This window comes from Dendropsophus ebraccatus, chromosome 1 (assembly GCF_027789765.1).
Source record: "Dendropsophus ebraccatus isolate aDenEbr1 chromosome 1, aDenEbr1.pat, whole genome shotgun sequence".
In the NCBI taxonomy this organism is placed as follows: domain Eukaryota; kingdom Metazoa; phylum Chordata; class Amphibia; order Anura; family Hylidae; genus Dendropsophus; species Dendropsophus ebraccatus.
The window spans coordinates 159,773,886-159,790,987 of record NC_091454.1 but is presented as its reverse complement, the minus strand read 5'-3'; the positions used below and the strand labels follow the sequence as shown (position 1 = coordinate 159,790,987).

General features: G+C 48.0%; 1 protein-coding gene across 2 annotated transcripts in view; it reads right to left on the bottom strand.

Moving 5' to 3' along the window:
* The window catches only part of TMOD2 (tropomodulin 2), an 87,855-nt gene that overhangs the window by 7,430 nt on the left and 63,323 nt on the right, over positions 1-17,102 (bottom strand). For both annotated transcript variants that reach the window (XM_069982909.1, XM_069982898.1), the window contains exons 4-6: positions 10,318-10,440; positions 4,860-4,934; positions 3,456-3,586 (exon numbers count right to left, since the gene is read on the bottom strand). In XM_069982909.1, the coding sequence (XP_069839010.1) occupies positions 3,456-3,586; positions 4,860-4,934; positions 10,318-10,440 (329 nt within the window). The remainder of the gene's footprint in view (positions 1-3,455; positions 3,587-4,859; positions 4,935-10,317; positions 10,441-17,102) is intronic.

The following is a 17,102-nucleotide window of genomic DNA, read 5'->3' as shown; positions in this document are numbered from 1 at the left end:
CAGGTGATACATCCTTAAAGCAAAATTTACATGTACGCACAACTTTGTATGGATCTATGAACCTTTACAATAGTTTTAGCAGAGCCCTGGTACACACAAACATACACACGTAACTGCCTGATAATAAGAACAGAGATCAGTTGTCAGAGTGAGTGGAGTGGCTGGTCCACTGCTACAGTACATTCACTTTTAATCTTGGGATAACCCATTCAAGCCTGCTTGTTAATAGGGACCTATAGGTTAACTGTCACCAAACAAAAAGTGATTAGTCGCCAGTAGAGATAAGCAGACTTACTGAATCCAACTTCATCAGCCATCAGGAGCCAAATGACGTTTGGGTTTGGACGAACTGAAACGTTCAGTAAACTATCACTAGTCACCAGCAATTGCTCCAATTGTAATTTTTAAAGGGGTTTTCCAGCCCTACAAAAACATGGCCACTTGATTCCAGAGACAGCACCACTCTTGCATTCAGTTCAGGTGGGGTTTGCAGTTAAGCTCCATTCACTTCAATAGAACAGAGTAATGGTGCGTTTACACGGAACAAATTTTCACAATAATGATCGCATTTGAGCGATAATCGGCTCTTGTAAACACAGTGAACAATCAAGCGACGAGCGAGAAATCTTTCATTGTCATCTTTCAACATGTTCTCAAATCGTGGTTGGTCATTGGCTAAAAATTTGCAGAGATGTGTGAGATGGGCTTAAGCGATCTTAAAAACAATCACAATAACGATTTTTCTAACGATTTATTCATCTAAATGCTGATCGTTATAAAACCAAATGATTTCTTCAAAATAGTTAAACGATCGATGGGGCGAATTATCACTTCGGGTAAACGGACCAATACAAAACCTACACCCAAACTGGAGACAAGAGTGCTGCTTTCTCTGGAAGAAAGTGGCCATATTTTTGTAGCACTGGATAACCCCTTTAAGATCGGTATGGGTCAGAAAATAAGCGAGCATCACCAGTAGTTTAAGTTTGCTGCACTACAACCAGCATAACTCTTGCAATGAAACAGCAATAATGTTTTATTAATGTAATCTCTCAAGCAACACATTTCAGGGTCCAAAGAATTCACTAGAATTATGCTAGTTGTAATCCAGCCAACAATACATGTGATCATTGGTCCTTTTAATGGAATCAGTAGGTTTCCATTTTTTTCAACAAATGAAACAGTTCAGCATAATAGACATCACTCACTGCGCAACAGAAAAAACACTAAGTATGAACAGAGCTTTTAGTTGGGGGGTTACAGCACCAGCCAGTATTTTTCACGAGGCACATTCCCAAATTAAACTCCGCAGTAACTCACAATAAAAATAGTAATCAAGTCATTCACTTAAAAGGACATTATTCTTGTACAGCAGACTTTATAAGGGTATGTTCACGTGTCCCCTCAGTGCTGAGAGTCATATCACTTGTAAGGATGGGGGGGAACTCTATGTCCCCCATTGCAATTTATGGACTGCTTAGTGGTTTATTTTATATTTTTTTGCCTTTGTGGATAATATATGTATATAACTATGGGGGAGATTCATCATAGTTGTACCTCTGGCGTAGGCAAGAGACAAGGCGCAGATTGGCCCCCTTCTCCCTGGGTAAGCCAGCCGTATCACCTGCCTAATGGGCAGGCAGGGGGTGTTTGGCAAGGCGGGAGGAAGCGTGGCCTCCTCCCGTGCCAGATTTACCATGACTTATGTATGTCTGCTCGCAGATATAAATCATGGCGGTGTAGATTTCTGCATCTATCGCATGGCAGGCACAGGTTAGGCCGATTTCACTAAGAGGCATGCGCCTCTTAGTGAATCCGACAGGGTGATTGGGGATGGAGCCTAATTTAAGACCAGCATACAAGTAGGCCGGTCTTATAAATGTCCCCTTATATGTTTACTGTTGCTTGTACTGACATTTTATGCAATTTTATGTATTGGATTTAACCCTGTAATTTCTGTTGTTGCCACTAGGTGTCCCATTTCTAGCAGGAATCAGGAAGAGGTTGTTAAACAGGAGAAGAGAGCTAGTAAAGGACTGAAAGTACATATGCAGGCTTCTAAAGTATGCAGCATAGGCCCAGGAAGAGATTGGGAGATGTATGTGGTCACGCTGGTTGTGTTCTGCTGTGCTGCTATGGTGGTGAGAAGCCCAACTAGGATATAAAAAAAGCAGGTGCTAATGGTAAACTTTGGACAAGTGGTTGTGTTGTTGGTATGGGTAACGTAGGCCTGGCTTTGACTCATCTTCAGAAAAGACAGGAGGACTGAAAGCCAGGTATGCTAAAGGCTGGGAGACATGGAGCAGACCTGCTGATCAGGCGGGCCACCCCCATTCAGAAAGAACAACTCTTCACTGCAGTAACAAGTGCTACTTTTGCAACCAACATTGCAGACTGGACAGTGAGTTAGTGACAATGTTTAATTTCCTAAGCCTCCACCCAACCCAATATGGATACGTTGGAGGTGTTAAGTGTGGAGCTAGGTCTGTTCAGGGAAACAGTCATGATCTGACAATGGCCTGGAGTACTGTTAAAGGGGTTATCTGGGCTTTTAACATTGACAATTAGCTTAGTTTAAAGAGGCCCTAGGTCTCTTCGCAACCAGTTCAGTGTTTACTGGCACTCCATGGAAGTGTGTGTGATGCAAAGTGATTGGGAAAACGATGCAGTTCCTTGCACTACTGCTACTCAAAGAACATTGTCTACAAGGCCAAGCACCAATAAATACTGGAAAGGTTGCCTTTCTTTGCTAGCTCTGCAGCCTCTTTAAACAGCTGATCAATAGAGATGAGCAAATCGCTCAGCAGAAGCGAATAGCTTCATTTCATCAGTGCTCTGCTCATCATGCCACCAGGCTGTCAGCACTGCTCTGCTCCCTGCCACTCCACCCCGAGTACCGGAGCAAAAGCTGGTTTCCCGGAAAAGTTTCTTCATCCTAGGCCAGTGGCAGGTAGCAGAGCAGCGATGAAAGACCGGTAGCTTTACAAGCGGAGCGCTGATCAAACAAAGCACTTTGCTTTGTTTAGATGATTGATTCGCTCATCTCTACTGATCAACATAGGTGCAGAGAGGTGGTTTTCTAGCGATCTAATACTCATGGCCTGTCTGGTCATTATTGTTAAAAGCCTGGATAACCCCTTTAGGTCAAGCATGTACAGGTATGGGTTGGAGGCCAAAAATTAAAGTTCTATCTTCAGAGATTTAGCCTAAGTAATTGTTTTGGTTATATATATATATATATATATATATATATATATATATATATAAAACTTTTCCTGCTCTGGGATCTTAACTTAAAATCTCAGGAAAACCTTTTAAGTAAGTTGGATATATTTCCATAAACAACTAGACAAAATTGTATCAGTTGATTTAATTACAATGTTAAGTCTATTTGTTACACTTGAATCCTAGGGTTTCCAGTTAGTGAGGGGTGATCATGTATAATTGTTACAAACCTTAATGTTGTTCAAGTTGACATCAACAAGGAAAGGATCATTAGCTTTTATCCTCTGTAAACTCTCTTCCACATTTGTTGGATTTGGAGGGTCTTCAAATGTAGGTTTTACCTTTTCAGCTTTCACGACATCTACGACACAAGGTCATTATAGTAATACATGGGTATGTTAGCGTTGATCGGCATCCGGTAAACAGCTGCACTGTCAGGACCAGTCACACCAAACACAGAGACAGTGAGCCCTGAGCTCAGCCCCGCCCACTGTCCCTACCTAATTGCCGCAATCTGCCCTAAAATGGCAGCGGACAACTTGGCGGCGATCTCTGGCCTGAATACGTGAAACAGTAGACAAGACAAAACGAACAAACACAATAAGAATGGTCAGCAATCCGGGTCACAACAGTCTGGCAGCAAAGGTACAAAATCAGGATCCAAAAGACTAGTCAAATAACAGGCAATATGGTCGGGGGCAGGCAGCAAGCAAGGGAGGTCAGAGATACAAAGCAGGAATCAGGAGAAACTAGAAAACAGAACACGCAAGCAGGCAGAGACTAAGTCAATAACCGGCAAGGCACAGGCAGAAGCTGAAATCTTAAATAGGACACCAGGAACCAAGTCCAGAAGATGATAGGAGGGACCAGCTGTCAATCACTGAGGCAAAGGCAGGTTAACCGTTACATGACCAGGGAAGCTTAGAAGCACAGACACGGGTGGGGCAGGGAAAACAATTAGCAGACCAGAAGAAATAAGACACAGTTCAGACAGGTATAGGTAAGAGATAAAAATAAAACCGCAGGGGTATATATTACCAGCGCTGCCAAAATTATCCAAAGATAGCCGGATGTAGTAAGACAATAGGTTTATTCTTAAAAGCTTTTAAGAATAAACCTATTGTCTTACTACATCCGGCTATCTTTGGATAATTTTGGCAGCGCTGGTAATATATACCCCTGCGGTTTTATTTTTATCTCTTACCTATACTTGTCCTCACGGGCCCCTCCATTTGGGAGTAACCCGTTTTTGGGTATCATCAGCTTCAGCAGCCATTATCCTATCCACCACATACCTCGGACCTTTCACAGGACCCCCAGTACCCCCACGGACAGTGAGGGGTGATACGCACAAAGCCCAAGGGGCAACAAGGTGAGCAACCTTCTATCTCTCAATCATCCTATATATTTGTCAGTATTACACGAGGCGCCGGGCCTTTTTTCCTTTTCTTTTATTCCACAGTTCAGACAGGGCACACACAAAGGCAAACAAAACACAGAATAAATGGAAGATTATGGCCAAAATCGCAGTCTTTGGCGCAGAGGTCGAATCTTCGCAGCAGAGGGTGGCACTGATGCCTTTTCAGGCGCGATCATGACATGCACATTGCTTGCTCCCATTAAATATTACTTACTTCTAAGATCTACTCCATCCGATCCATCCTCATTTCCCTGTGGTCTGCTGGAAAAATGTTGTACTCCTAGGACAGCTAAAATACAAGAGCAGAATACAGCCTTGTAGCTAAACATGCCAGCTCAATAATAAAACCTGCATACACATGTTTATTGATGTCTACTTTAACCTACATGATGGTGCTTTCTGATGTTTTGAATGAGGGATCTTTCTTTTATGTTGCACTCACACATAATAGATTCTCGTATCGTGGCACATTTTTGAAAAGCATTGCCACTGACATCAACTAAAAGAACCCTTTCCTGTATTTGTTCAGTATACGTTATCTACATTATCTACAGTATATGTGCATTTGTGTTTAAACAGATAGATATGCCCCACACTGCATTAGGATATGTTCACACAGAGGTTTTCATTAGAGATGAGCGAACCGGACGAGGTTCGGGTTCGTATGAACCTGAACTATCGGCTTCTGATTCCCGCTGTCTGCTCGCTCCGTGGAGAGGGTGGATACAACCTTGAGGACCGCCTGGAAAACTGGGAAACAGCCATAGCCATAGGCTGTATCCCAGTTTTCCAGGTGGTCCTCAGGCTGTATCCACCCTCTCCACGGAGCGGGCAGACAGCGGGAATCAGAAGCCGATAGTTCAGGTTCATACGAACCCGGACCTCGGCCGGTTCGCTCATCCCTAGTTTTCATATGTGGATATTGATGTGACAATGTCACAAGTTTTATGCTGCATTTAATTATACTAGTAGAGTAAATCAATTAAACACAGCATAAAATCTGCGGCATAAAATCCACAATGTATAGAGCACATACAAACATACTCTAAAAATATTCTAAAACCTGTGAACAAACCCTTACTAGCTTGTATCCTAGAAAAAGAAATCAGGAGCTTGAATAATGTAAACTGAACATAGAAACATAGACTGTCAGCAGACAAAGATCACTGGGTCCATCTAGTCGGCCCTTCGAGTATATTCCTTCTTATTATCTTAGGATAGATATATGTTTATCCCAGGCAGGTTAACCTCAGTTACTGTAGATTAACCTACCACATCTGCTGGAAGCTAAGGGTCCTATTCCACGGGCCGAGGAGGGCCCGATCAACGATGTAAACGAGCGGCGAGGTAACGATGTCCCTGCAGCATCATACATTACCTGGCCAGGCTTCTTCTCCGCGCGGTCTTCATCCCCGGGTCCCGCGCGCTCTATCTTCAGAATGGCCGGTCAGCTGACAGGCCACACTCAGCCAATCACAGGCCGCGGAGGTTCCGGCCTGTGATTGGCTGAGCGCTCCGTCAGCTGACCGGCCATTCTGAAGATAGAGCGCGCGGGACCCGGGGATGAAGACAGCGCTGAGAAGAAGCCTAGACAGGTAATGTATACTGCTGATGCTTGTCAAATCGTCGGTCGCCAGCCGCGCACCGCTATTCAACCGTAACGATGATTTTAGGTCTGGCCCTAAATGAACGATCAGCCGATGACACGATCATCGGCTGATCGTTCTCTCTATTTCACCAAACGATAATCGGCCGAATCGGGCCAAATGGTGCCGATCCGGCCAATTATCGTTACTGTGGAATAGGGCCCTTTTTTCTTTCAGTAAAGTTATATTCTCTTGGGTTGTTTCTTACCTTTCCCCCCAACTAACCTCACAAGTCCTCTTCTTCTTGTTCTAAGTTTTTTTTTTTTTTTAATTAAAAACACTTCCCTCTTGAACCTTATTTTGTCCTTTAATATGCTTAAAGCGAATGTACCATCAGTACATTCACTTTAAGTGTTTCACATGGATAAAATGGCGCCTGCTCGGGGAAGCCAGGGCTGCTGTCCTTTTTTGAACCACGGCCTGGTTCCTAGGTATGGCGCCGCTCTATTCCCGGGTACCGGCCGGGGGTGAAGCATGGGAGGCGTGCTGCCCCCCCCCCCCCCTCTAGTGGGAGGAAACCCCCGCTCTTTTATGATGTGGCTCCATTAGAATCAATGGAGGTGCATCATAAAAGAACAGGGGTTCCCTCCCACTGGGGGCAGGCCAGTCCGCTTCCAGTGCTTCCCCCTCGGCCGGTACCTGGAAATAGAATGGCACCGTGCACGGAAACTGTGCCTCAGTTAAAAAAAATGGACCGCAGCACCTGCTTCCCTGCGCCGACGCCATTCTATCCATGTGAAACACCTAAAGTGAATGTACAAATGGTATGTTCACTTTGAAGGTTTCAATCATGTTTCCTCTTTTACCTTCTTTTTTTTCAGACTATACTTATTTATATCCTTAAGTCTTTACTGATATGTTTCAAGCTTCTGACCATTCACCAACTGGACAAAGTATTCCAGATGTGGTCTCACTAGAGCTATATACAGCTGGATCACAATCTCCCTCTTACTACTGGTTATACCTCTGGCTATACAGCCCAGCATACGATTAGCTTTACCTAGCACCTGGTTGCACCGGTGACTCATTTTAAGTAATCACTACCCCTAAGTCCTTCTCTTCTGAAGTCTTTGTTAACACAGAACTATCGATATGATACTTGGATAGAGGATTATTTCTCCCCAAGTGCATTATTTGAAAATTACATTTGGAAACATTAAACTGCAGGCAGTTTCCATTGTGTTGACCACATATCTATTAAATCTAAATCCATTACCTTTTTTTTTTTTTTTTTTTAGAAGCGTTTCCATCATTTTTGAAACTACAGATGTCAAGCCAACTGCCCTGTAGTTACTGGGCTTTTCTCTAATAACCCTTCTTGTGGATGGGCATAACACAATCTCTAATCATCTAAAACATCTCCTGTTAGGAGGCATTGGTCATACAGATCCATCAGGGGGGCAGCAATCACTGATCAATGTTCTTTAAGAACCCTGGAGAGGACGCCATCTGGACCAATTGCCTTATCTTGAGACTGAGAAAGGCTATTTCTGAAAACACTGAGCAGAAGTAGCTATTCAAATGGCCAGTGACCGCCTTCAGTCCATCAATAAATGTAATGTCCCCATTACTTGTTTTTGTAATGCTACAGTCTTTCTTCATCTTCCTGTCAACCTGATACTAAACTGTGTAAAGAGGGTAACACAATAGAGAACAAATGGATCTGGATAGAAAGGAGGCTTAGGTGAGAGGTCGCAGATGATAAAACAATGATAAATTTAAGGTTATGCACAAGGGGAGGAAAAATCCAGGCTAGGATTACATATTAAATAGGAAAACACTGGATAAAAGTGACATGAAAGGACTTAGGGGTTTTAGTTAACAGTAAATTTAGCAACTAGTGTCAGGCAGCTGCTGCAAAAGCAAATGACAAAGAAATAGTCGGGGTGACAAAGAGCTAGTTCTACTACTGTATAAATCACTAGTCACACTACATAAAGAATATTGCATACAGTTAGAGGCTGGGTTCACACTACGTATATTTGAGGCTGTATGTTTGAGGCTGTATAGCAACCAAAACAAGGAGTGGATTGAAAACACAGAAAGGCTATGTTCACATAATGTTGTAATTGAGTGGATGGCCGTCATTTAATGGCAAATATTTGCTGTTATTTTAAAACAACGGCTGTTATATTGAAATAATGGAAGTTATTTACCGTTATATGGCGGCCATCCACTCAATTTCAACATTGTGTGAACAGATCCTTTCTGGGTTTTCAATCCACTCCTGGTTTTCGTTGCTATGAGGACCTGACATGAGGACCAAATACAGCCTGAAATATACATAGTGTGAACCCAGCCTTAGGGTACGTTCACACTGACTGACTCGCAGCGGTAATCTCGCTGCGAATTTTGCAGCGAGACCCGCTATGAGCTAGGGTCCTGTGCATACATAATAATGCAGCCACCCCCTTAACCGCTTCATTGGCTCCCGCTTGGCTCCTGCTCTCTGTATACATTACCTGTCTCTTGCTGCACGGGGTCCCGGCTTCCTGCTCTCCCACCCAGCCAATCAGTGGCTGCGGCTGGGCAACACACTGCGAGTCGGTCAGTGTGAATGTACCCTTAGGCTATGTTCACACCACGTAAGAGACTGGCCGTGAATAACGGCCGCAGAAGGCAGCACTACCTGAACCTGTCTGGTGTCTGCCTTGTTAATGTCCACGCGTTACTAAAATAAAGGAACCTGCACGATAATCTACACTGGTGAGTGCCACTACTTTATCTTTTGAAAATATTGTTACCAATGTTTGTCAATGATTGTGCCTGTAGTGCCGATTGTCTCTGGTTTTGCTGAAAACTCCTATCTCTAGTGGAAAAAATGTTTCTACATCACAGAAGGGGATTCTTTACAGTAGGAGCAGTGAGACTATGGAACTCCCTACCAGAGGTGAACTGAATAAAAGACATCACAATGGGCCTGGATACCAGTAATAATATTACAGGTTATAGTCACTAGATTCTGGAGAAGGTTTGTTGAACCAGGGATTGCCACATTGCCAGTCAAGAAGGAATTTTTCACCCTTTAATTGGCAAAACTGACTTTTACCTCATGGAGTTTTTTTTTTTTACCTCTTCTAAAAAAATACCATAGATTAATAGGCTAATAGGATGAATTTTCCCCCCCCCATGTAGGGGCTGACTGTGCCACACAGCTAAATGTGACAGACCCCATGGCAGCGCATCTCTGAAGCTGTTACAGAACGGACACTGACAGACACTGCCACCCCCTCTCAGCCCTGGCAGCGCACCCCCACCACAGCCTAGAAGGTTACCCTGGACAGGTTAGCCGCTGGCTGCTGAGCCTGCATATATTGAACTGAAGTGGCGTTCCTCTCCCATCTCCCGCGTGACGTCACTCGTGTGCCGGGGAGCCGGGAGAAGGAACAGGGGGCCACGATGGCTCAGGTGAATATGGGGGGGTGTGACACATTCAGCTGTTGGGTTTGGGAGGGAGACATGGGATCCCTGTTTTTCACAGATTCCACGCATGTGGTATATGTGGAATCAGTGAAAAACACAGATCCCGTTGAGTCCTATTGGGGGATCCATGCCGTGATTCCAGTCCAAGAAATGACATGTCCTATTTTTTCGCTGCACGGACAGTGGAGGGGATTGCAGCACGGATTGTCTGAATGGACTCAATGGGACCTAAAATTGTCCGTGGTCGCAGATCCGAGACCACGGACAATTTCCTGGAGCGTGTGAATGCATCCTTTCATTGTTCTGTGCAGCTGATTCTGAGACATTCTTCTGAATAAGGCTGGGTTCACATTGCGTTTTTGCAATCCGTTTTTTTTTTCATCTGTTTTTGCAAAAACGGATGGAAAAACAGATGCAATTGTGTGCATCCATTTTGATCCGTTTTTCCATTGACTTCAATTATAAAAAAAATGGTTATCCAATTCCAATGGTTATCTTCTGTAGCTGCAGCCCCTGCAAACATAACTCTCCAATGCTGATATTAGTTTCATATACTGTATTATATGTAGTAGATTACATACGGCCATTACTTCTGCTACTTACTGGCAAGATCACTCAGCTCTGTGTCTGTGGCACTTGCAAGGGCTTCTTCCAGTTCAGGCTCCAAGGTCACCCTCTCCTCTGGCTCCCGCTCCAGGGGCATATGCTTGGGGACAAATACCTTACCTACAAGAAAACAATATGTAGGTTTAAGTTTCTTAAAAGCAGCATAACTCATTACTAATGACAACTAGATTCAGATTTTTCTTCCATAGAACAATACAGTTGGTCATTATAAGTATAGTAAGCCTATCCAAACATGCCAATTGCTCTGGAATGTTTATTTTAGTTTAATAATGTTTTATAAGGATATGACAAATACTTCAACTGTTTCCCAGAATCCAGATGGAGCATGTGATCTGAACAGCTGACACAAATAGGGTCTTCTTTTTTTCATCTGTAAATTGTGGTAAGGATATAGGACCAAATGACTAAACTACAGTATACAGAGGAAATGGGGCTAATAAATACTGTAACGCCCGGAGTAGTGGATCCACTGGACCGGCACCAGCGATAGCACAAACCTCACCAGGGAGCGGAGTCTAAGGGGCCGCTGGTTTTCACCAGAGCCCGCCGCAAGGCGGGATGGACTTGCTGCGGCAGGCGACCCCCAGGTCGCTACCCCTGGCTTGGTTGCTGGTGACGGCAGGCGAGGCGTGACAGGGGCAGGTACTGACAGTGGCGTGTAAGCGTACCGCAGGTGACAGGCTGAACACAGGAACAGCAGAGAGACGGGAAGCAGGAACCAGGGACTAGGAGTAGGGACTGGGTAGCGGACAGGAATCAGGAACAAGGACTAGGGACCAGGTAGCGGACAGGTATCAGGAACAACAGGGAGCTGGGCCAAACGCTATGGGAAGCATGTAGAGGCTCCAACACAGGGGACAGGGCATGCTGGGATTTATAGGGAGTGATTGGGTGCAACTACCAATTAGGGGCGGACTGGCCCTTTAAATCTGAGACAGCCGGCGCGCGCGCGCCCTAGGAGGCGGGGACGCGCGCGCCGGCCGGCACAGACGGAAGGAGGAGCGGGACGAGGTGAGGCGCCCCCCGGGGCCGAACAGACAGCAGCGCCGGGTCCCTGCACCAGGACCCCGGCGGCTGCCTGAGCTGGATGGCGGTTGCGGCGGCGTCCCGGAGCACGGGACGCCGCCGCGGCCATGACAGTACCCCCCCCCTTTGGCCTCCCCCTCTTTCTTGCCTGCAGGAACCCCTTGATGAGATCTTTATCCAGGATGTTAGCCTCGGGTTCCCAGGACCTCTCCTCCGGACCAAATCCTCTCCAGTCCACCAGGAAGAAACGTCTCCCTCTGACAGTTTTCATGGCCAGAATATCTTTAACAACGTAGACGTCGTCTGAGACGGCTTGTGGAACAGAGAACGGAGACTGATCGGAGAACCGGTTGAGGACCACAGGCTTCAAGAGGGAGACATGGAAGGCGTTCGGAATCCGCATAGTAGGGGGCAGGCGGAGTTTGTAGGTGACAGGGTTTATGCGTTTCAGCACCGAAAAAGGACCAAGGAATCGAGGACCCAACTTGTAGCTGGGAATCTTGAGTCGAACATATTTGGCCGAGAGCCAGACTTTGTCACCTGGACGAAAATTTGTGGCAGGTCTCCTCTTCTTATCAGCCTGGCCCTTCATGCGTTCTGAGGCTTTGAGTAAGGACTGTCGAGTTTGTTCCCAGATCGACTGCAGGTCAGATAACAGCTCCTCCACGGCTGGAACCCCAGAGGATGGAGAGAGAGGCAGAGGAGGACGAGGATGATGCCCGTAGACCACATAGAAAGGAGACTTGCCTGTGGAACTCGAGTCCAGATGGTTATAGGAGAATTCCGCCCATGGAAGGAGGTCGGACCAGTTGTCTTGGCGGCTGGACACAAAATGCCGTAGGTAGTTACCCAGGATCTGATTGACTCTCTCCACTTGCCCGTTAGACTGGGGATGGTAGGCTGATGAGAAGTCCAGCTTTACTTGGAGCTGCGAGCAGAGGGCACGCCAAAACTTAGAGACAAATTGAGAGCCTCGGTCGGACACAATGTGAAGAGGAAGTCCATGCAGGCGGAAGATGTGTCGGAAGAACAACTGAGCCAGACGAGGAGCAGAGGGTAGGCCAGGAAGAGCCACGAAGTGAGCCATTTTAGAGAAGCGGTCCGTCACCACCCAAATAACAGTATTGCCCGCAGATGGTGGTAGGTCGGTGATGAAATCCATCCCAATGTGGTGCCAGGGATGGTCCGGGACTGGCAAGGGCAAAAGTAGGCCGGCAGGTCTTTGACGGGGAGACTTATTCCTGGCACAGACTGCACAGGAAGCCACAAAATCCTTGACATCCTGGAGGAGATTGGGCCACCAGTAGTGACGGGAGATCAATTGCCCAGTCTTTTGAGTTCCTGGATGCCCGGCCACCAAAGAGGAATGCCCCCACTTCAAGATGCGTCTACGGAGCGCGGGGCGCACATAAGTCTTCCCGGGGGGCAGTCTCTGCAGAGCAGAAGTAGCAACTGGTACTAGGCGGTCGGGAGGTATTATGTGACGAGGAGATTCCTCTTGCCCCATGACATCGGATGCTCGGGATAATGCATCGGCCTTTAGGTTCCTCTCGGCTGGACGAAAATGGATGGTAAAGTTGAACCGAGAGAAGAAGAGAGACCACCTGGCCTGCCGGGGATTGAGGCGTTGAGCCGACTGGAGGTAGAGGAGGTTCTTGTGGTCCGTGTAGATGTTAACGGGGTGTTTAGCCCCCTCTAGTAGATGACGCCACTCCTCCAGTGCCAACTTAATGGCCAGGAGTTCACGGTCCCCAATAGTATAGTTCCTCTCGGCAGGAGAGAAAGTCCTAGAAAAGAACCCGCAGGTTCTGGTCTTGCCTGCTGTGTCCCTTTGCGAGAGAACGGCTCCTGCGCCCACAGAAGAAGCATCGACCTCGAGAGAAAACGGCCTGGAGACATCCGGGCGGACTAGGGCAGGAGCAGAGGCAAAGGCAGACTTGAGGCTATTGAAGGCTTGTTCGGCCTCTGGAGGCCAACGTCTGGGGTCCGCCTTCTTTTTAGTGAGAGCCACGATGGGTGCGACCAGGGTAGAAAAGTGAGGGATGAATTGCCGATAATAGTTGGCGAATCCAAGGAAACGCTGGATTGCTCTAAGTCCCACAGGGCGTGGCCATTGGAGGACAGCTGAGAGCTTGGCCGGGTCCATTTGTAGACCCTGGTCGGAGACGATATAGCCAAGAAATGGAAGACTGCGCTGATGGAAAACACACTTTTCAAGCTTGGCGTATAAATGGTTGGCCCGTAGTCTTCGGAGGACCTGACGCACTTGTGCCACATGAGTCTGCTGATCCGGGGAGAAGACCAAAATGTCGTCCAAATAGACAATGACGCAGACATAGAGGAGGTCTCGGAAGATGTCGTTCACGAATTCCTGGAAGACCGCTGGAGCATTACATAGGCCGAATGGCATGACCAGGTATTCGTAGTGCCCATCTCTGGTGTTGAAAGCGGTCTTCCATTCGTCTCCTTTACGAATACGGATCAAGTTATACGCTCCCCTGAGATCCAGCTTGGAGAAGATCTTAGCTCCACGAAGACGGTCGAATAGTTCAGGAATAAGTGGAAGAGGATAGCGGTTCTTAACAGTCACCTTATTCAAGCCCCGGTAGTCTATGCATGGGCGAAGGGAACCGTCCTTCTTCTGGACAAAGAAGAATCCTGCGCCAGCGGGAGACGTGGATTTACGAATAAAGCCCTTTTGTAAGTGCTCCCGGATGTAGGAGGACATGGCTTCAGTCTCGGGCACAGAGAGAGGGTATACCCGACCACGTGGAGGAGATGCCCCGGGAAGAAGGTCTATAGGGCAATCATAGACCCGATGAGGTGGTAGAGAGTCCGCCTCCTTGGCCGAGAAAACATCACCGAAATCTTGGTAGTCCTCTGGTAGACCGGCTAGAGGCTTGTCATTAGCAGGAGACCTCGTAGAGCACTTGGGTTGAGGAGATCTCAGACATCGGTTATGACAGTCCTGGCCCCAGCTGAGAACCTCCCCAGTTCTCCAGTCCAGCTTAGGGGCATGAAATTGCAGCCAAGGAAGGCCCAGCAGGATGTTAGAGGAGGAATGGCTCAACACATAGAAGGAGATCCTCTCCTGATGTAAGGCGCCCACCCGGAGGGCTAGGGGTGCCGTCTGGCAGTGCACAGTTTCGGTAAGAATCTCCCCCGTAACTGAAGAGATAGACCGGGGTTGGGCTAGCTGGATCACGGGTAGCCGCCATCTTTGGACCAAAGAAGCAGAGATGAAACTGCCAGCAGAGCCAGAGTCGATGAGGGCAGAAGTCTGGAAAACTTGCCCTGTAGGTGTCTGGATGGAGACGGGTATAGTCAACCTTGGAGAGGTGGCATTCACACCTAGGGAGGCCTCTCCCACCGGACCTAGGTGCGAGCGTTTCCCGGACGCTGAGGACGTTGGGGACATCTCTGCCGGTAGTGATCTGCACCACCGCAATAGAGACAGAGATTCAGCTCCATGCGGCGGGCTCTCTCATCAGTCGTCAGGCGAGCACAATCCACCTGCATAGGGACTTCTGGAGGCGACTGGAGTATGGGAGCAACGGGACTCTGGAACACCGGTGCCAGCCGAGGAAGGCGACGGGGCAGGCTCAGTCGTCGTTCCTGCCGGACCTCCTCCTCTCTCTCGGAAAACCGGTTGTCGACTCTGGTAGCCAGTAGGATAAGATCGTTTAGAGAAGGAGGAAGATCGCGGGCGGAGAGTACGTCTTTCACTCGGCTGGATAGACCCTTCTTGAAGGTGGCTATTAGGGCGGCCTCATTCCAGTCCAATTCAGCTGCCAGGGTGCGGAACTGGATGGCGTAGTCACCGACAGAGGAGCTCCCTTGTGAGAGGTTGAGAAGAGCAGTCTCGGCTGAGGTGGCACGGGCAGGTTCCTCAAAGACGGAGCGAAACTCGGCCAGGAAGGCCCGGAGATTGGCAGCAACAGGATCATCACGGTCCCACAGTGGCGTGGCCCAGGCCAGAGCTCTACCCTCCAATAGGCTGATGATAAAGGCCACTTTAGAGCGCTCGGTGGGAAACTGACTACTTAACAGTTCAATATGCATCGTGCATTGAGTCAGGAATCCCCTGCACAACTTGGGATCACCTCCATATTTATTCGGAAGGGCCAATCGGAGTCCCGAAGTGGTTGCAGGTGGTGGTGGGCGCTGGCCTGTAGTATGCTGCTGTAGGGCGGCAGTCAATTGCTGGATTTGCTGCGACTGCTGCTGGATCTGTTGAGCCTGTTGAGCGACCACTCTGGCGACGTCACGGAGATCAGGCACCTCGCCGGGATCCATGGTTGGAGCCTACTGTAACGCCCGGAGTAGTGGATCCACTGGACCGGCACCAGCGATAGCACAAACCTCACCAGGGAGCGGAGTCTAAGGGGCCGCTGGTTTTCACCAGAGCCCGCCGCAAGGCGGGATGGACTTGCTGCGGCAGGCGACCCCCAGGTCGCTACCCCTGGCTTGGTTGCTGGTGACGGCAGGCGAGGCGTGACAGGGGCAGGTACTGACAGTGGCGTGTAAGCGTACCGCAGGTGACAGGCTGAACACAGGAACAGCAGAGAGACGGGAAGCAGGAACCAGGGACTAGGAGTAGGGACTGGGTAGCGGACAGGAATCAGGAACAAGGACTAGGGACCAGGTAGCGGACAGGTATCAGGAACAACAGGGAGCTGGGCCAAACGCTATGGGAAGCATGTAGAGGCTCCAACACAGGGGACAGGGCATGCTGGGATTTATAGGGAGTGATTGGGTGCAACTACCAACTAGGGGCGGACTGGCCCTTTAAATCTGAGACAGCCGGCGCGCGCGCGCCCTAGGAGGCGGGGACGCGCGCGCCGGCCGGCACAGACGGAAGGAGGAGCGGGACGAGGTGAGGCGCCCCCCGGGGCCGAACAGACAGCAGCGCCGGGTCCCTGCACCAGGACCCCGGCGGCTGCCTGAGCTGGATGGCGGTTGCGGCGGCGTCCCGGAGCACGGGACGCCGCCGCGGCCATGACAAATACAACTAAAACACAGAATACATTTATTTAAATAAGACTTTATGATAATTCATTCCCAACTGTGGGCCGATATAGGGAACAGTGGTCAACATAGCAAGAGATGCACTTTTCAGAATGGAGCTGGTTGATGTCATCACGTCTTTCTTATAATAGAGCCATCTGAATCCCTCTACCCATCTCTTAGAAAACAAAAGGAAAAGTGCTAGTTTACTTGCTAATAAGGAGGGCTATAGATAGGGAAGTTAATATATATAGAATGGGAATTTCATATATGGATTAAAGGTATTTTGACCCCTTCGGTATAAAGAAGAACAAGGAGTCGTGGGATGATGCTATGGCGCCCACAAAGCTCTGACCTCATCATGGAGTCTGTCTGGGATTAAATGTTAGTTGTCCAAGATGTTTGGAACAACCTCCCTTCCCAATCTACAGTACAGACCAAAAGTTTGGACACACCTTCTCATTCAAAGAGTTTTCTGTATTTTCATGACTGTAAAAATTGTAAGTTGTAGCAGCATGCTATTCCAACTGGTTTGCGTTTAGTTGGACCACCATTTATTTTTCAAGAGGACAATGACCCCAAACACACCTCCAGGCTGTGTAAGGGCTATTTCAACAAGAAGGAGAGTGATGGGGTTCTACGCTAGATGACCTGGCCTCCACAGTCACCAGATCACCAGGCCAACAAGTGCTACGCATCTCTGGGAACTCCTTCAAGACTGTTGGAAG